Source organism: Oncorhynchus masou, chromosome 28 (genome assembly GCF_036934945.1).
Source record: "Oncorhynchus masou masou isolate Uvic2021 chromosome 28, UVic_Omas_1.1, whole genome shotgun sequence".
Classification (NCBI taxonomy): domain Eukaryota; kingdom Metazoa; phylum Chordata; class Actinopteri; order Salmoniformes; family Salmonidae; genus Oncorhynchus; species Oncorhynchus masou.
Window position 1 is genome coordinate 19,685,534 of NC_088239.1, and position 20,817 is coordinate 19,706,350.

The 20,817-nt window shown below is 42.7% G+C and overlaps 1 protein-coding gene across 5 annotated transcripts in view; it reads left to right on the plus strand.

The window, feature by feature from the left end:
• LOC135517308 (band 4.1-like protein 3) overlaps positions 1-20,817 on the plus strand; it is a 56,256-nt gene that overhangs the window by 19,765 nt on the left and 15,674 nt on the right. For 3 of the 5 annotated variants that reach the window (XM_064941494.1, XM_064941497.1, XM_064941498.1), the window contains exons 2-15: positions 1,406-1,539; positions 2,521-2,724; positions 8,129-8,233; positions 8,327-8,384; positions 8,510-8,585; positions 8,931-9,149; positions 9,397-9,484; positions 12,567-12,719; positions 13,238-13,335; positions 13,587-13,762; positions 16,904-17,121; positions 17,996-18,043; positions 18,242-18,277; positions 19,413-19,607. In XM_064941494.1, the coding sequence (XP_064797566.1) occupies positions 1,417-1,539; positions 2,521-2,724; positions 8,129-8,233; positions 8,327-8,384; positions 8,510-8,585; positions 8,931-9,149; positions 9,397-9,484; positions 12,567-12,719; positions 13,238-13,335; positions 13,587-13,762; positions 16,904-17,121; positions 17,996-18,043; positions 18,242-18,277; positions 19,413-19,607 (1,797 nt within the window). In that variant the 5' untranslated portion in view covers positions 1,406-1,416. The remainder of the gene's footprint in view (positions 1-1,405; positions 1,540-2,520; positions 2,725-8,128; positions 8,234-8,326; positions 8,385-8,509; positions 8,586-8,930; positions 9,150-9,396; positions 9,485-12,566; positions 12,720-13,237; positions 13,336-13,586; positions 13,763-16,903; positions 17,122-17,995; positions 18,044-18,241; positions 18,278-19,412; positions 19,608-20,817) is intronic. The other 2 variants (XM_064941495.1, XM_064941496.1) reach the window with 2 other exon arrangements.

The following is a 20,817-nucleotide window of genomic DNA, read 5'->3' on the forward strand; positions in this document are numbered from 1 at the left end:
TTTGTGCATTAGTGTGTGTGTGTGTGCGCACATGTGTGTCTGTATGTGTGTGATACTGGAACCCCTGCACCATGTGTGTGGAGACCTGAAGGGGTAACTGAGCCCAGTCCCATGTTGTGGGTAAACACTGGTGATACAGTATAAATAGCCCTAATGCTCTGACCACCCTGCCACAGCCCACTGTTAGTGTGTGTGTGTGTGTGTGTGTGTGTGTGTGTGTGTGTGTGTGTGTGTGTGTGTGTGTGTGTGTGTGTGTGTGTGTGTGTGTGTGTGTGTGTGTGTGTGTGTGTGTGTGTGTGTGTGTGTGTGTGTGTGTGTGTGCGTGAAAGCCACACTTCACCAGCCAAACACTTCCAACTATGCTGGCTAAAGTTCACATACTAACGTTGCCCTTTCCTTACTACTAAGATTTATTACAGATTCATTACAGCATGGATACATCTTACTGACATCAATACATATTCATTGTGATTATTTTGGAGTTAGCACGTGGGAATTATTAAATGGTAAGAGGTTGTTTATAAGGTGTCAAATGATAAGTGAAAGAACTGTAATGGAGTGTAGAGTGACGTTTTCTTTACAGAATAAAGACGCATTTGATATTTTTTACTGACTTTGTCCTTTCAGACAGCTGAATATATTGAAGTGGTTGTACCATTACAGTGTGTTCTCAGGGGAACCCATATACACAACATTATAAGTCCTTATGGTTTGTCAATGGAAAATGGGGCCATTATCATGCATATCAAAAATATAGTACTGTAAATTGTACTGCACTGTTGTAGTTACCAGTTACACCTCAATTCATTTAAATTTGAAAGACACTTGGTGTACACTGATGGACTGTCACAATGAGACATTGAGGTATATTAATGCTGGGGCGAGTGTGACACGTCTCACAACTCTTCACTGATTTAATCTGAGTTGAATCACTGCTGTCTCAAGGAAGCTTATTATATAGAGAAGTACTGTAGTGTCACCTCTGTTTCAACCTTGAAGCTATGTAAAATACATTAGTAGTCAAATCAATGTTGACTTTCACATTACAAGAGCTTCTTATCATGGCTGTTGTCCTAGATATGTTTGGCGTCGGCAGTGAGAAAGTGTACTTCATTGCTATGCAGGTTATTCTTGATTGATCCCAGATTAACACTTATATGGATCTCTTCCTCAGATTGACGGTGTGGTGGTTGGAAATATGATTATGTCTGCATTGCAGAAAGTATTCAGGGTACATATTATTATAGCATTTCATTTTCAATTTGTTAGATTTCAGTTGTATCTAGAAATGTGGCCATGTATTAGGGCATGTGTTGCAACTGTTGTCTTGTGTTGAACTATTTTTTTTTGTCTCAGTCGAAATTCTACCATCTTCTTTTGTGTGTATTTATTTGCTGTGTTGTAGGGTGAATTGTCATGACGACAGAACCAAATTCAGAGTCCAGCGCGGACCAGCAGGAGGCCAGTGCGGTTCCACTCCTGGAGGCGGACTCTTTCCCCCCGGCCGCCGCCCACAGCACGCCTGTCAGGAAGAAGCAGGTTAGCCACACCCACAAAAAATAGCACCGTCACAGAGTTTATAAGCCAAGTAGACACGGCCAGGGTTTGGGAAGTTAATGAGAGAAGTGAAAAATGATTCCTTATTTGTTCATTTTCTCTAAATCTAAAGGCACAACCTAGATTCGAGTCAATGACTTAAATAGTCAAACATGTTATTATTCCAACCTCATGAAAGTGACAATCCAAATCTAAAACATTTGCATTTTCATCAAAAACACTTTATATCGAAGGAGTGCCTTTGATTTAACGGCCTGCACATTCGCAGTCCGGCACAAGACGGCCATTAGACCTGATGACCAGTTTCTGAGCTTGAGCTTAGCTAGCCAGCGTTGCTATGACATCGCCTACAAGCATGATCATGTATTTCTATTGGAGAAACCTATCTTCATACTGTACTGTCTTTGGCACCGCCATCTTCATTTAGCCTATACAGTAAATTACGTGGGAATAGGCTTTAAATGGCTGAATTTGAAACATTTCATACAATATCAAACAGCCACAGTAGTACTATTCAGGTTTATAATAAACAAGTGTCCAAATAATTTCTCCTTAAAGGGATACTTCTGGATTTTGGCAAAAAAAAACTTTATCTACAGCATCATGACTGGTTGTGTTCAAGTCCCATTAAAAAGTAATTTATTTTTCCCATTTAAATAATGTATTTATTATTAGGATCATCAAAAAAATTGCACCCCCTCCCGAATGTCATGATGTAATTCACACTCTGACGCAAAGACATAAAAATAGAAAGTTAATCTGAGTAGATACAGGGCTTCATTGCCAAAATCCAGAAGTATCCCTTTAACATTTCCGTCACATTCATCCAGCCCACCAAATATTTATTCCACTTGACCATTCGTGTCACAACCTGTTGAGTCCAAAACAACGCATTATCATAATCAACCCACTTTAACATTCTCATCACAGTGCTATGTTAAAACCTGTGCCCCCCTTGTCCAGAAAGGTGAGAGAGCGGAGGGAGGCGTGGTCCCAGAGGAGAATCAGCTTGAGCCATCGCAGGTGGAGGAGGACAGGACCTCACACAGGTCATCCACCAGTAAGCTGTCCAGGTCTCCCGGTGGAGGCCGGAGCGTCCGCAGCTACAAGACCATGCAGTGCAAGGTCACCCTGCTTGATGGCTCCGACTACACCTGTGTGGTGGAGGTGGGTGGAGGGGGTCACCACTTGGGGTTGAGGGGAGTTTTGCAGGTAGGTGGGTTAACGTGCGTGCAGGGATGGGTTGGTGTGTGTGTGCGTGTGCGTGTGTTGCAGAGTTCACCAGGGATCAGAGGGGGCAGGACATGTATTTATCAAAGTTAGTCTCACTGACTTATAATTTTTTTCTCAAGTCATACTTTGTGGGGTTGGCTCAAAGTTGTCTTGAAATTGTTTTTTTATCATGCTGAATTGATGACGTCTCATTCTACAAAGTCACCTCTGTCTACATGAATTGAGTGGACATTAATGGTCTACTCTACTAATGGTCTTGTTCTACTGGAAGACTAACACTGACAATATAGGTTAGCAAGCTTATCTATATGCATGGCTGTTCCTTTATTTCCTGTATTATCTGATCTTAACATAATTAAAGACTATGGAAGCTTGCCCCAATGGAATTCACTCTGCTTTTAACATTATTGTAATAAATTCCCCTTAGACCTAATACTTGGCTGTATACATTGAAAAACACCCCATCCCCCACTGGCGCATAATCAGACAGTTTTTTGGCCAACCCCGGCGTTTTCCCTCTAATCATCCCATCACTCTGTATAAATCTGTTCATTCCTACACATTTACTGCTTTGTCTCCACAAAAAACAGAGGTTCTGTTCTTCAGCTTCTAGCCAGCTCTGTCGACCAACTACTGGAGAGAAACCAATCTATTAGTGCAGTTTGAGCCCCAGGCTGGATATGGCCAGATTAGTTGGTACATTCAATGGAAAAAGATAAAGCATTGTGGCCGGTTGGCTCGGTCGTTTGTTGGTCGCTCTGTGTAGGTGGCCATGGGAAAGCGACACTGTGAAGAGAGGGGTGTGGCTCCGGGCTAAACATGTTGCAGTGATTATTGACTGGCTCTTTCCCTGGCAGAGAGGACAGAGGAGAGATAGGGGGGGAAGCAAGGTGGAGAGGGGAGGAGAGCGATGAGGGAGGAGAGGACAGAGGAGAGGACAGAAAAGGAAGAGAGGGGATAAGGCAGGGGAGGAGAGATATGGTAATGTTTTGGGGGGATAGAGGTTATTAGTGAGGGGATAGAGGTCAGGAGAGAGGGGAAAGGAGAGGTAGAGAGGAGAGTGGAAAGGCTTGAGGAGAAGGGAGATGGATACACTCAGTAGAAAAAAGGGTTCCAAAAGGGTTTTTTGGTTGTCCTTTTTGGTTCCACATAGAACAAATGTCGGTTCCATGTAGACCCCTCTGGGAAAAGTGTCTACATGAAACCCAAAAGGGTTCTGCCTGGAACCAAAAAGGGTTCTTCAAAGGGTTCTCCTATGGGGACAACCGAATAACCCTTTTAGATTGTAGATAGTACCTTTAGAGAGAGGTGAGAGAAGGGCAAGAAGTTTACTGAGGGGATAAATAGAGAGAAGCGGGTGATAGCGTAACATCCCCTCCTCTCTCGCAGTGACATGCACAGTGTCACGTCTGTCACAGGCCACTCCGCTTCTGGGTCACATGGTCTGAATCATCAATGTCGCTCTAACCTCCCAAGTCACCTCTACAACATTCCACTTAACTACCCATCAGCCCCATCAATGTCACAACAACACTCCTATAGTGACTCCAAATCCCCCCCTCGCCCCTACCGACTTGCTCGGAGGGCCCTCCGTTGTCACGTGTTGCTGACAGAACTCTGAGAACGACTTCCAGTGTGAGTGGCGATGGGATCAATAAACCCATCAACTTCAGGACACACTCGTTAAATAGTTTTTAAAAAGCATGAAAATCAATTGAACAAATCCCCCCTGTTGTTTTACAAGATATAAACTCAGTAACAGTTCAACATTTAATTTGGGAGGTATTTCATCTGTTAGCTAATACATGTGGCGTATAATTAGGCACGCCTTTCCATTCTTTAGTAGAAAATTGCGCCAACTCCATAGATATTGCGGTGCGTGTCGGAATAGTACTTCACTCTGAAGCCTTGCTGGCTTGGCCGAAGTGGCTATCTGAAGGTCTAATTAGCCCCTAAACCCTCGATCATTTTCGGTCCCTCAGCTTTGGGACACGTGGGCAATTGGCGCACGGGAGCGAGCAAATGGAGGGCCAAGGAGAAGGGAGTGATTTGAGATTGAGCCCGAGTAATGGATGTAGGGCTGTAGAGGAGCTAGGGAAGTGGAAACACCTTTATCTCTCCATCTGTTTGTCCTCATTGTTCAGCAGCTACATTCTTTGTTTGGATGTTGTTTGGGTCACTCAGACAGTGAGTGACATCGCTGAAGTGCTCCTTCTGGTGATTGGAAGGGGAAATTAAGGCTGCAGAGATTATCCTCTTTAGCGTTAGCTGTTACCTGCCCATGGCTAATGCACATAGTTTATATTGTTCCTATATTACTGGGTGTTTAATAAGGTTGTGGTATTTAAGTGGTACCCCAAGTAGAGGTCGACCGATTATGATTTTTCAACGCCGATACAGATTATTGGAGGACAAAAAAAGGCAATACTGAATAATTGCAGATTTAAAAAAAAAACATTTATTTGTAATAATGACAATTACAACAATACTAAATGAACACTTATTTTAACTTAATATAATACATCAATGAAATCAATTTAGCCTCAAATAAATAATGAAACATGTTAAATTTGGTTTAAATAATGCAAAAACAAAGTGTTGGAGAAGAAAGTAAAAGTGCAATATGTGCCATGTAAGAAAGCTAACGTTTAAGTTCCTTGCTCAGAACATGAGAACATATGAAAGCTGGTGGTTCCTTTTAACATGAGTCTTCAATATTCCCAGGTTAGAAGTTTTAGGTTGTAGGTATTATAGGAATTATAGGACTATTTCTCTCTATACCATTTGTATTTCATATACCTTTGACTATTGGATGTATTGCCAGTGTAACAGTATAGCTTCCGTACCTCTCCTCGCTCCTACCTGGACTCGGACCAGGAACACAACGACAACAGCCACCCTTGAAGCAGCGTTACCCATGCAGAGCAAGGGGAACAACTACTCCAAGTCTCAGAGCGAGTGACGTTTGAAACGCTATTAGCGCACACCCCGCTAACTAGCTAGCCATTTCACATCACATCGTTACACCAGCCTAATCTCAGGAGTTGATAGGCTCGAAGTCATAAACAGCAGAGCTGCAGGCAAAACGCACAAAAGTGCTGTTTGAATGAATGCTTATGAGCCTGCTGGTGCCTACCATCGCTCAGTCAGACTGCTCTATCAAATCATGGACTTAATTATAACATAATAACACACAGAAATGCGAGCCTTAGTTTCTGGATTCGACCATATTAATGAACTATCATCTCCAAAACAAGACGTTTATTCTTTCAATGAAATACGGAACCGTTACGTATTTTACAGTGGGGCAAAAAAGTATTTAGTCAGCCACCAATTATGCAAGTTCTCCCACTTAAAAAGATGAGAGAGACCTGTAATTTTCATCATAGGTAGACTTGAACATCAATGCCCTTGCTGATGGAAGGAGGTTTTCACTCAAAATCTCACGATACATGGCCCCATTCATTCTTCCCTTTACACGGCTCAGTCGTCCTGGTCCCTTTGCAGAAAAACAGCCCCAAAGCATGATGTTTCCACATCCATGCTTCACAGTAGGTATGGTATTCTTTGGATGCCACTCAGCATTCTTTGTCCTCCAAACACAACGAGTTGAGTTTTTACCAAAAAGTTATATTTTGGTTTCATCTGACTATATGACATTCTCACAATCTTCTTCTGGATCATCCAAATGCTCTCTAGCAAACTTCAGGCAGGCCTGGACATGTACTGGCTTAAGCAGGGGGACACGTCTGGCACTGCAGGATTTGAGTCCCTGAAGGTGTAGTGTGTTACTGATGGTAGGCTTTGTTAATTTGGTCCCAGCTCTCTGCAGGTCATTCACTAGGTCCCCCCCATGTGGTTCTGGGATTTTTGCTCACCGTTCTTGTGATCATTTTGACCCCACGGGGTGAGATCTTGTGTGGAGCCCCAGATCGAGGGAGATTATCAGTGGTCTTGTATGTCTTCCATTTCCTAATAATTGCTCGCACAGTTGATTTCTTCAAACCAAGCTGCCTACCTATTGCAGATTCAGTCTTCCCAGCCTGGTGCAGGTCTACAATTTTGTTTCTGGTGTCCTTTGACAGCTCTTTGGTCTTGGCCATAGTGGAGTTTGAAGTGTGACTGTTTGAGGTTGTGGACAGGTGTCTTTTATACTGATAACAAGTTCAAACAGGTGCCATTAATATAGGTAACGAGTGGAGGGCAGATGAGCCTCTTAAAGAAGAAGTTACAGGTCTGTGAGAGACAGAAATCTTGCTTGTTTGTAGGTGACCAAATACTTATTTTCCACCATAATTTGAAAATAAATTCATTAAAAATCATACAATGTGATTTTCTGGATTTTCTTTTCTCATTTTGTCTGTCATAGTTGAAGTGTACCTATGATAAAAATTACAGGCCTCTCTCATCTTTTTAAGTGGGAGAACTTACACAATTGGTGGCTGACTAAATACTTTTTTGCCCCACTGTACACACACAGTTATTTTGTACTTTGTTTAGCTTGGATGGGATAACTTCTGTATGGCCCATCTCAAGTATTCATTCTGACACTTGGTTTGTTTTAACACACCTAGCTACTTCTCCAGAAACTCTACAAAATAACCCAGTTTTACCACACCTAGTCAAAAAACATTACAAAATATAACCCTTCAAATCTTTATCCGTTTCAAGGTGACATATTTGGAAGAAGTCTACTGTGTCAGCCCCCTTTACCCCTGGCTTAATTGGGCTATTTTTACAAAGCATTAAGGCATGTTGCTAATTAAGAGCTAGCAATAGGAGCCTCACAGGTTGACGTATCATGGTTCTGAAAGCCTTGGATCTCGCCCTGCGAGGGCCAGGCAAGGTAACAGCCATTAGTACAGGGATCATGATGTGACACAACATGGTGTGATGCTGGGAGATGGGAGTGGAGCCCTGTTGACAGGCAACCCCCTCCCCCTGTAGAGAGTGGAGTTATGGTAGGAAGACTGGCACCCACAGCGGCAGACGTGACTGTGTGTGTGTGTGTGTGTGTGTGTGTGTGTGTGTGTGTGTGTGTGTGTGTGTGTGTGTGTGTGTGTGTGTGTGTGTGTGTGTGTGTGTGTGTGTGTGTGTGTGTGTGTGTGTGTGTGTGTGTGTGCGTGTGTGTGTGTGTCTGAATACTCTTTCCAGTGCCTATCTTTCATTAAATGGCTCCTGACCCCGTTGGAGGAATACATCACAATTTAGCGCAGTGACACACCATTATCATTCAGGAGGTGTTAGATAATAGAAAAATGGTCTGCCGCAGTAATCTGTCCAATGTATGTTTGTAGCATTTCTAGAATAAGAGTTCTTCATGTGCTTTTCTGTGCAGAAACGGGAGAGAGGCCATGTGTTATTCCACAAGGTTTGTGAGCAGCTTAACCTCCTGGAAAAGGACTACTTTGGCATCACATTCCGGGATATTGAAAACCAAAAGGTGGAATTTCTCTTTTTGATTTTTATGTGTAATTAGGGCTATTTTGGTTATTTTGTAGAGGTGAATTGACACTGTCCTCTTGAATTCTCCCAGAACTGGTTAGACCCATCTAAAGAGATGAAGAAACAGATCAGAGGTGCGTGGAATATGGGTATTTGGATATTATTTCTCTGCATGGTGTGAATGTTAGCCAGCATGCTAGTTACTCAGGCTGAAAGGATCTATCCTACTGTTCAATGGTCATTTGAATGACCCGCTTGTTTTTGTACGCTCCAGGAGTCGCCTGGAATTTTTCATTCAACGTGAAGTTTTACCCTCCAGACCCTGCCCAGCTGTCTGAGGATATTACAAGGTAACACTTTCTCTAGTTTCACCTTCGGGAAGCTGTCCACTAGGTCCTTTTTCAAGAGGTTTGCTATTTTTGTACCTTTGGGATGTCTACATTCACCAAATAGCTGTCTGAGTCACCTGGGATGTTTTTATTCTTCTGTCCTCAGGGTTTTACATTAGCATAATGACACTTTTTTTTAATCAATTCATTACTGTGCTTTGTGCATTTGACTGCCAATTAACTCTCTCGTTCTCTTTTTTCCCTTTCTCTCACACTTCTTTTTCTCCGACAAACTCCCTCACTCCCCTTTCTCTTCCCCACCCCTCTTTCTCTGTCCCTCACCCTTCCTCCCCCTCTCACTCTCAGATATTACCTGTGCCTCCAGTTGAGAGATGACGTGGTGTCGGGGCGTCTGCCCTGCTCCTTTGCCACCCACACGGTGCTGGGATCCTACACAGTCCAATCAGAGCTGGGGGACTACGATCCAGAGGAGTCTGGGACAGACTACGTCAGCGAGTTCCGCTTTGCCCCCAACCAGACCAAGGAGCTGGAGGAGAAGGTCATGGACCTGCACAAGAACTACAAGTCAGTCTGTCTGTCTGTCTAGAACTACAAGTCAGTCTGTCTGTCTAGAACTACAAGTCAGTTTCTGTCTTTCTAGAACTACAAGTCAGTCTCTGTGTCTAGAACTACAACTCAGTCTGTTTGTCTGTGTCTACATTTTTCTGTCTTTCTGTCTATATAACCTATTGGAAGAGACGGTCATGGACTGAACAGTTACTGTATAAAAAAACATACAAAACCCTCTGTGTGTGTTTGTCTCTCTCTCCAGAGGAATGATGCCAGCTGAGGCTGAGATGCACTTCCTCGAGAATGTGAAGAAGCTGTCCATGTACGGAGTGGACCTTCACCATGCCAAGGTAAAGGGGCCGTATTCAACTTATACAAACACCTGTTATTGACCCCAACCCTGTTGTTGTTGGGGTTTTTTTCAAAATGTCTGCTCTGCCATGAATTGAAAAAGCCCTGTTGTTATGACCTGCATGATTCTGCCTGGTTCCCTGTCCTTTGACCGCCAGCAGCTTGAATAGCCATTTGGATCTTTGTTGTTTGAATCCTTAGATCCAAACCATGGTGTTATGTACTGCCCTAAGTGACACCTCAAACCCCACAAGTGCAGGGAATGAAGGATATCACTTACATAGGCTTTGAAATTAACTAATTTTACCTTGCTACCAAATTCATTATTTTAGCCTGTCAAAGGTGCGTACACTTTTTATGGTCTGCGTATCACTAGCTAATGTCCTCTCTGTTTTGTGTTCAATTTTGTTCTAGTTGTTACTTTGTGCCTCGGTTGGTTGTTAATGTTGTTTGCAATGTCAGCTGGGAATGACATGTTAGGACTAACTATTCACCTATCTACACAACACTGTTATATAACTAAGCAAATCAAAAACTGCCCAATTCACTGGCATAGATTTTAATGGACATGGCACAGTTAGATAAAAGAACATTGTCAGATTGAATATACTCAAGAAGCAATAGGAGAGGAGAAAGAGCTTATTTTAGATTTCAGCTGAACCTTTTACAAATATGGTTATTTTTTGTCTTTATCGAAGAAACATTGTTTGGAAAATTGTATTTCTGTTGCCAGCCATGTAAATATAGCCTGACCCAGCTATGTAATGTGGGTTATATCATCTGACCTCATGTAACCCCAACGCACCATGAGGAAAAATCGTTTGCCAAAAACCGTTTCACAACACCTCCTAGCACCAATTGCATCAGAGAGTAAACATAGTGTTTTGTCATGAAAAAAAAAAAACATGAAATAATGACATGCACTTATGATTTTAATTCATAACCAAATAATAAGGGAACACATAAAAACACTCATAACAGACTCACTGATGGCATGGAAACCTTCCCTCCGTTTGGTCAGATCAGACTGTTTTTATCTTTTCTTGTCTTATTCTTACTGAATGGCCTAGTTGGTAGGAAGCCTGTTTGAGTGCTTGTCTCCAGCTAAGGGCGAGGTAAGGCTTGCATTTTGTTTGTGTGTATGTAAAGTTACATGTATGTTACATGTGTTCCTGTCTGAAAACCCCTGTCTTCTTGCATGACCATGGACTGTTAGAGTCCATCGTTTAGGGCTGTGGGTTTGTCTCACCACAATTTCAAGTTGATATTGTGGATGATTGTAATTGTAATTTCTTAGGTGGCTGTTGTGAGGTGTAGGATATCCCCCCCCCCCCCATGGTATACTGCATCCCCTCATAGCCCCAGTGCTCATATCCCACACACAGGGAGTTGTGGACCACCCTCTGTCCCCCCATCTGCTCTGTGACAGCCTGACTGTGCTCATCTGCAGACTTCAAGACCTTTTGGGGAAGGCCTCATCATTGTGATGTCATGTGACTAGTATTCTCCATTTTAACCCCACATTCAGGCTACATCCAATATCCACATTAACATGCCTCTTGAATGAAGCAACTAGGCAGTGGTATGCTAGTGTGGACATTGGAACATAGAATTAGACTTAAGACAGAGTAGATGTCATTGTAATAACAGACTCCTCCATCACCCTAACATTCACTGTCCTTGCAATGCCATCACATTGTGATGTACGTAGTTGTATGAATGAATGTTTAGACAAAATTCCCACTGCAGCCTTGTAGACCTTCAGCATCCATGGATCATGAAATAGGAGCACAGGTCATTGTACAGCCCAGCTGAAAATACCTCACTGTGTTCTGTAAATTGGCTCTCAATTGCTTCCTCCCCTAATCTCCTTAACTTCATCTGCACTGATTGGAACGTGACAGGTAAAAACATTATGGTGCAAGATCATGATTAGGCTGGCTTTCACCTGTTCAGTTCTTTCAGCTGAGTGCAATGAAGGAGAGGAGGCAAGGAGAGGACAGACTTCTTAGACAATTGAGAAAGAGCCCAATACTTGCTCCTGGCTAAGCCAGACAGATAACTAGTGAAAGTAGGAGCTGTGGAAAGAGGCGATTTAGGATAAATAATTGGTTTCCGGTAATGTAGGTCATTTTCTTGTCTCTTGAGTTCTTGGTTTGGCGACGGTTTGTGAAATATGTTCATCAACATTACGACAGCTCTCATTATGTTTTCATTTCAATTATCCTTTTTTTAGAAAGCTCATTTGAATCCTTCATTGAATAATGCATTGTATTTGGCTTGCCGTATTGCCAGTCATCTCAGGCTGCCTCACTTCTTTGTAGGGGAAAGTGGTGGTGTCTGATAATGTCAACCATTTTTGTTTTAAACAATCAGAAACTTTTTGTAGCCTGGTTGTCAATCTGTTTTGGCATTAGTCAACTACTCTGCTGTTATTTTATTTTATTTTTTTATTTTTTATTTAACCTTTATTTAACCAGGCAAGTCAGTTAAGAACACATTCTTATTTTCAATGACGGCCTGGGAACAGTGGGTTAACTGCCTGTTCAGGGGCAGAACGACAGATTTGTACCTTGTCAGGTCAGGGGTTTGAACTCACAACCTTCCGGTTACTAGTCCAACGCTCTAACCACTAGGCTACCCTGCCGCCCCGCGGTAGAGTCTAGAAAAGATTAGGAATAAGTCTATGGTCATACTGTAGACCAGGGCTATTAGAACTCCAGGCCTGGAGGAACGAAACACTTCTGGACTCTCTGGGCCAATCAGTGGCATTCAATCAATCAATGAATTACTCGTTAGTAAACAAAACCAGGAGCCCTTTGGCCCTTCAGGCATGAAGTTGAATAGCCCTGCAGACAGTAAACTAAGGACAACAACCAATAGGTGAGCTGACTAAGACCAAAACTGACTGACACCTAGGCTTCCTCAATGTGAGATTAGTAACAAAATTCCACAAACTTGACCAAAGTTCTCAGGTTTTTTCAGAAATCCCCTTTGTGGAAGTTTCAGGAATTTTGCAACCCGGAGTCTCGTTTGAGTAGTGATAGGTTGTTAACCACGCTTCCTGACATTCCTTCCCAGGATTCCGAGGGTGTTGAGATCATGTTGGGCGTGTGCTCCAGTGGTCTTCTGATCTACCGTGATCGCTTGCGCATCAACAGGTTCGCCTGGCCCAAGGTCCTCAAGATCTCCTACAAAAGGAATAATTTCTACATCAAAATACGCCCTGGAGAGGTAAGCATATCAGTATAAGGCCCTGCTGACATGAAAGCAATGTCCTGATCCTGTTTCATGTATGAAGGTAGTATACACATCACATAGAATGGCATCACATAGAATAGCATCACATAGAACAGGGTTCCCCAACTGGTGGCCCGTGTGCCCGAATTTGGCCCATGGGTGGTTTTATTTTGCCCTTCAAGTATTCCGAGCAAAAATAAATACAACATTTATTGTTGGAAATAAAATACTGTAAAAACACCAGGAAATTAGCTCCAAGTGATTTTAATTTAAGAAATCTGTTCCTAAATATTCCCACGCATAAGAGAGAGACACATGATCATATAGAAATGTATGCAGGGTTTGAAATGATTATCTTTTAATCTAACATTATATCTGTTTGGACTTGTTGCAGTCAACAAATTCTATGTTCCGGCACCCCGACCATCCGCTCAAGAAAGAAATTGTCCCGCGGCTGAATCTAGTTGATGATCCCTGTGTTTGTGTGTTTTTTCTGTATGTTTTGTCATCAGTTTGAGCAGTTTGAAAGTACAATTGGGTTCAAGCTCCCCAACCATAGGGCAGCCAAGAGATTATGGAAGGTTTGCGTGGAGCACCACACCTTTTTCAGGTGAGACCTGGGCCACCACCTCAACGTGTAGACATCTGCCATTTGAGTGAAGGGTTTTGGATGTAAATCCATAGTCATTGAACATTGTCTTGGTTAACTTCATGCTGGGTTGGAACAATTGCCTGCACACACTGCTTCCCTCCAGGACCATTTGCCCATCCCTGCTGTAATTGTGTGTCTTTCTTGACCTCTAGGTAGATTAATGTCTCCTCTTTGTTCATCTGCCCTCAACATTCCTCTCTGTCCTCTAGGTTGGTGTCTCCAGAAACTCCCCCCAAGAAGTTCCTAAATCTGGGTTCTAAGTTCCGCTACAGCGGGAGAACCCAGGCCCAGACTCGACGAGCGAGCTCCCAGATCGTCCGCCCAGCGCCCTGCTTTGAGCGCTCCACCAGCAAGCGCTATATCATGTCTCGCAGCCTGGATGGAGGTTTGTAGTCCCATCAACCTTTCTCTTTGAAGTGGTTAGGAATGAAGGAGGATTGTATCACATTTCTCCCCATAGAGTTTGAGTTGGGGAAGCATACTACAGGACAAAGCAAGCTACGAGACATTATTAAACAACCAAACCTAAATCATCTCACTTATGAAAATCATATGTTGCCCTTGTCCTCCGTGTTCATGTCCACACTTTTCTGAAGTATTTGTTTCTAAGCTGTCAAAGTCAGAGGGATTGACAGTATCCAGAGATGTTTTTACATGCATCTCAGGCACCATTCAATCAATGCACCCATTTGTCATAATGGCCATACCACTGCACACCTTGTAACATCTGTCAATCAATCACACTTGATTTGGTTTTCACATTGAAATTCACTCAAGTCCTCCCAGACCTGTCATTGGCTTTACAAGTGTCACTGGTGTGAATAGGGAATACTTTCCCTTGAATATCCTTAGAAAGATAGTTGATATTCTCCACAGAGCCATTTTGGTCGCCGTTTGTCTTGAAAGTGGTCGCTTGCTTGACAGCTTCAACATTTCCTAGTCTACATGAAAGCTTAAGAGAACCTCCGTAAGCAGCCGTGCTGTGAAGGCTCTATAGCCTCAGTACGCCGCTCAGACTAATTACAGTTTTTAGCCATTGTTATCTTCGCCGCTCTGCACTCACAATGCCTTTTCATTCCCTGGAAGGACCCAGGGCCATCCCTCACTCCCCTGTCTTTATGAACCAGTCCCAAACCACGGGTAAAGTCCTTTATTTTTTTATTTTTCAAGCCAGCTCACAGAAGAAGCCACAGATAAATGGCTCGTAGTGACGACGGCTATGTATGAAGAGAGAATCGAAAAGATTGTTTATTTTATATCCCCTTCTGAAGGAACGGATAATCGCCACAGGGATTTACCAGGCACCCCATTGTGTTGTTTTGTCATCTTTGCTTGACGATGCACCCTCTGCTTTTGTTCTCCCCCGTTCGCTGATTAATTGGAGAATTTAGTTTTTTATTGTATTTATGCTGCCGCCCCTCCCATGTCATATCTGAGCTGTGACGAAAACCTGTCCGTTTGAATGCAAATGTTGCTGTTTCATTTAGGAATAAAGAGCTTTTTTGGCGGGATTTCACTAGCTAACTGACTTGAAAGAGAGACTCGGCCAATTGGCTGTGATATCAATTGAATATGAGCCACCCCGGGGCCCATATTAGTTTCAGATTCCATCAGTATCATTGGACCTAAAAGGCAACATTGATTTTTCTGTCTCAACTCTTCATTGATGGGAGAAAGTTTGTGTCTGACTGTCTGTTCTCATCCCATCAGAAAGTGTATCCATTTAGTGTTTTAGTTTTAAGAGTCTTTCCATAATACTGTGAACCAGACAACTTACACATCCTTTAACGTTCATTTATTAAAATCCATAGTCAATAACTCTACAAAATTATTATATAAACAAACAATATTCTCTCCCTCTTTCTCCCAAGTGCTCAGCTGACTACCTAATGCTCAGCTTTGAATAATATTATGTGTTATGTTAATGTTGAATCTTCCCCCGTGATATTGAATTTCTATGCAATCCTCCTCAGCTCCGCAGAGTACACCCAAAAGGAGTTCATCCAATAGGAGTTCACCCAAAAGGAGTTCACCCCAAAAAACTGTATCACCGAGAATTAAACCACCTGCTAGTTTAAACGGCACTAAACCAACAGGTAGATATTATGCACTGTGTCTCTCTGTACGTGCGAACAGTAGATGTAGCCCCTGAGCTAACTATGCCTGCTAGTTAATGACCCCATCTCTGCTTCTTTCCTTTGACTTTTTCCAACGGTAGACATTTGGTTTTGGGCCCTGGTTACAGACACCCCTCGGTGCTGATCAGGCTTGCGCTGCATGCTCCCATGCTGATTGGGGGGTGTGGGGGGGGGGGGGGGGGGGCTCCCCGTCAAGCATGTGAACGCACCATGGCCCTCCGTTCATAGCTGTTCACTTGTAGTTGTTTGTTTGAAAAAAATGGAGAAAAAAATCCCAGCCTTGTTCTGTTAGCTTGGCCGCTAATGGCTTATGTGGCCTGGATCTATAAAGAGACTCAGCAATCGCTCGCTCATTCTCCCAGCTCGTTACATTGATTCAGAGTGCTTTTTGTGCTGTCAGTGACGTAGGGAGATGATATAAGTTAACATAGTTACAGTAGTCATTGTTTAAGATATGTGTTTTATGCCCTGAATGATCAACAAAGCTAATAAGCTGTGTTCTAAGTTCACGGCAGGATGCAGTGCATGTTTTGTCTGAGCTGACTCATAGCAATGATGGAATATTAAATGTTTCTAATTTACCAGCACACCCAATACCATATCATCTGCCAACTGCATATTTTTCCCCCTTTCTCGTTTAGGTTCTGACGCAGTAGTTTTCATGTTGGTATTTAAGTGCATGCAGTTTGAGCCTTTCATTATCAGTCAATGGGAGGAATTCAAAAGCTGCAGTCAATTAGAGAATGTTTGTAAGTACGGCCCATAGAGGAGCTGAAAAATGACAGCTTATCAGGGATTGCTGTCTAATGTTAATTGAAAATTGATTATCGGGGTAGTCACCCTAGCATTTAAACCTCTGCATGGAAACTGATAGCAATTTATATATATATATGTATATATATATATATATATATATATATATAGCCTTTTCTCATAAATCTGGAGCGTGGTATTTTGTTAGGTGCGTACTGTTGTGACTGAAACCCTTGATGATATCGATTTTAATACATAATACTGCTTATGAGATGCTTTTCATTTCAAACCACACAATGATTATGGAGTATTGGCTTTAATTACAGATCAAGGCTAATATCTGAATGAAAAGCTCTGACGTTGATAATAATAGTGTTATTATCAATGGGAATGGGATTTAATGCGTGTTCTTAGGTTTATCTTCCATGAGTCTATGGTTGTGATGACTATGCTGATACAACCTGCAGCTTATTACATTCACGCTCCAACCTGCTAATGTGCGATGTTGCCTCAGTTAGAGGAAAATGACAATTTCTTAATGCAAAATGCTGTGTGTGTGTGTGTATGTGTGTGTGGGTATGTGCGTGCCTGTGTGCGTGCGTGTGCATGCATGTGCGTCTATGTGCATGCTTCAGAGATGGGCTCGGATCTATACGGAAGGGCGAAGGGCATTGCCGTGAGTGACCTCATCACCACAGTGACACCGGAGAAAAAGGTGGAAGAGAGGAAGGCAGAGGAAGAGGTGGAAGTAGAGGTGCAGGTGGAGGTGGAGGTGGAGGAGGAAGACGAGACCACGAAAGCCACCGAGATGTCTCAGCCAAGTCCAACCTCTCCCATTCGACATGACACCAAGGTATAGTTCTCCACACCCAATCAATTATCTCTGTCCTCAGTCCACCCCTGAGCTCTCTCTATAATACATTAAAACAAATTCCTCTGAGTGCCCAGAAAACGAAAGCTGTTTAATGCCGGAGCCCAGAGTGTAACCTCGCTATGCCAGCCAGAGCTATTCTGTCAGACAGACTAGAGCCAGGTGGCCATCAGTTTTCCAAGGTAGTGAAGCATTACAAATCTCATTGTCTGGGAATGCCGTCCTGTGCTTTCACGCTCTGCCACGCTCTCTATCAGGTAGGCAGGGCCCTGATAACTCACTAATGGATAACTCAGAGTCCCCGAACCTGAACTGTCTCTACTCTGCCTGAAAGGCGACTTCAGATCAGTGCCAGAAGACCCGCAAAAAGGCAGGGACAGACTATTTCAAATGTAGAAATTAAAAGTGCTTGTTTAGACGTGATGTTCATTCATTGTGAAAGTTGATGACAAGGAGCTTAAACGTAATTAACTTTGGCAGATGTAATGTCTATAGTTACTTGTTACCTAGGAGAAGAGTTCTTAGTAGAGTCCTAATGCTTATTGTGAAAGGGCAAACTGCAACTGTAATTCAATTTGTGATGATAATTGATAAGGCAGGAGAACAACCTCCAGCTGGTGGAGTCATCTGTAATGTATTCTAATGGAATGATGTTGACATAGGTCTTCTGAATATGTTTTAATGCATTTCCTGTTGTTTTTTTACCCCAAAAATGGTTTACAATCACTACTTTGCTAATGGCTAATGTTTTGGTAAAAATGAGTTCTGGGAAATCCTACATTCAACCCTAACAGCCACGGTTCTCTTTCTCCTCACGCTTGTCCATTGGATGTTCTACTGTGTTACTACTAAACAGACGGAACTGACTGACACTTGTGTCGATGGTGAACTGACAGCTACTGAGGTTTGTACCACGGGTAGACACTTCACCTCAACTCTCATCTGTTCTTGTAGAAGTCTTACGTTCTTTAGTTCCATATTTCTATTTCAACAATATCGGATTGTCTGATTATCCATTCAATGCGTTATTTGATAGTTTCTCTGTTGTGTTGTATTGCGGTTTTGATATCAAATTCCCTCTCTGTGCTTCCCATGCTGCCAGTCGGACCAAGACGATGAGTCTGAGTTAAAGACACAGGTATATTAACTAGTGTATGGTGCCTTAACTCTCATTTCATCCACAGCTCGTCAAACGACCATTTCATCCGCAACCTGTGAACCTGGGATTCAAAATCACTGTAGGCTTCACAATCAAGATCTGCAATCTATGAGGAGATGTGGATTTTATATGCAACAACATCTAAATGACTGTCATTTTCCTTCCAGAACAGTTTCATAAGGCGAATTAAAGGAGAGAATGTGTTTGTCAGACATAGTGTGCTGATGTTAGAGGTTGGTACAGTATGGAACGCCAGGCTAGTGCATGGAGATTGGTGACATTTTGGTCAAGGACTAGGTTTGGCCAGTAACAGTGATTTTCCCATTTTGACCACAATAACACATATTGTTTTGAACTGTCCAATGTTGATTCACAAGCTAAAATACTTAGTAAGCATGGAGTGTTTTTGGGGTGATTTAGTTTTTTATTGCTTATAAATAGAGAATAAGATGAATTAAGGTTCAATTGATGTCTATGAATACTTCTTTACAAAGAGGTAAATCTTAACTTTCACTTCAGTTAAATTTGTAAATTTGATGTCTATGTGAGACTAAGTGAAAAATTTACCTTGTGAATTATCCACATTTTGTGGTGAATCCTAAGTATACAAGAGAGGCAAATGCATTGCAGTGTTCTTTTGAATGCATGTTCTGCCTGTTTTGGATAGATTATGCCGTATATACAGCTCATTACACTGCACTGCACCTGTGAACATAATATAAACATACATCAAAGTAATGGACATTATGTTTGTCAATCTGTCACCAAGACGATACTTAGACACGCTACTTCAATAGCAGCACACAAGCTGCACTCACAAAGATTCAGAATTGTAATTTTGTCTCATAGTACACCGTTGATTTCCTATTGCGTTTGCATTGCAGAACTCATTCACTACCTCATTTTGTTTTTAAAGGATTGATTTGTAGCGTCCAGTAGCATATTTTTTTCAATAGAAATGTTATTTTCAATATTGTTCAAAACATGGACATAAATGTTAAACAGCCTGAAAGAACAGGACACAATACTCCGACATTAAATTGATATCCACACACGTTTAAAATCTAGAATTAGCAGTAGCATCAGTCAAATGACTTCTCTTTCTGTTCCTCAGGACACAGTGGGCACGCCAGAGGAGCTGTTGAAACACGCAACCAACATCAGCGAGCTCAAGAGGTCGTTCCTGGAGACGGGTGCCGACACGGCCGGCCTCACCGAGTGGGAGAAGAGGCTGTCCTCGTCCCCCCTGCGCTCGCTGCGTCTCGACGAAGCCCCTATGATCGAACCACTGGAGCTCGATGAAGTACCGGTAAATTCACTGTCAAATCGGAAAGGGACTGAATAGAGAGGGAGGAGGCATCCATACAGCGTTTAGAGACCCCTGTGTTTTAATTACACATTTAGTACAACCTCAGTGGTGAAAACACGTAGAATTAGAAATCCGGTAACATGTAATCCATGGGTGGACATTATGCTGCTTTTTGTTCCATCCTGCTCTAACACACCTGGTTCTACTAATCAGCTGCTCATTAGCTCCTTGATAAGCTGAATCAAGTTTAAAACTGCTGGAAGTACACACATTACTATCCTGACTTAAAGAGAAATAGCATCCTTGCTTTTGATAGGACATGATTTGAAGGTTGAGATGTGCCTTCTGCATTGTGAGAGGGTTGACATGTGCCTGCTGCAGTGTGAGAAGGTTGACAGGTGCCTGCTGCAGTGTGAGAAGGTTGACATGTGTCTGCTGCAGTGTGAGAAGGTTGACATGTGTCTGCTGCAGTGTGAGAAGGTTGACAGGTGTCTGCTGCAGTGTGAGAAGGTTGACATGTGCCTGCTGCAGTGTGAGAAGGTTGACATGTGTCTGCTGCAGTGTGAGAAGGTTGACATGTGCCTGCTGCAATGTGAGAAGGTTGACAGGTGCCTGCTGCAGTGGGAGAAGGTTGACATGTGCCTGCTGCAATGTGAGAAGGTTGACATGTGCCTGCTGCAGTGTGAGAAGGTTGAGATGTGCCTTCTGCAGTGTGAGAAGGTTGAGATGTGCCTGCTGCAATGAATGAGATCCCTCCTCTCCATGTCAAATCTCAGGAGACTGGGGCCTCTACAGTGTCTCCTTGAAAAGCTACTCAATAATCTATACAGGTGGAGGAAGGTGCTTAACACCCCGCTACTGGAGATAGAGGGACAGATGTTAGGAAATAATCGCTGCCTCATTATGACGTGACACCTATACCCTTCCTTCTCCAGTGACGTGTTCAAGTAGCTACCAAGCATCAACGTGTTTTTCAAGTGAAGTTAAGCCACTGTGAAAGGAAGTGATTCAGAGGCAGCTCCTTGATGCAGACAAAAAGTGTAGGCTACAAAATCCAACCGCTGAAGCCAAAAGTAGATACAAGGAGCACCAGTTGAAAGTACCAGGGGACAATTTACAGTGTGACATCAATATAGGGCTGGATTGATTTTTAGCAGCCTGGCCTGTGAATGAGTAATAAATCCTTGTGCTATAACCTTGCCAAATGGAG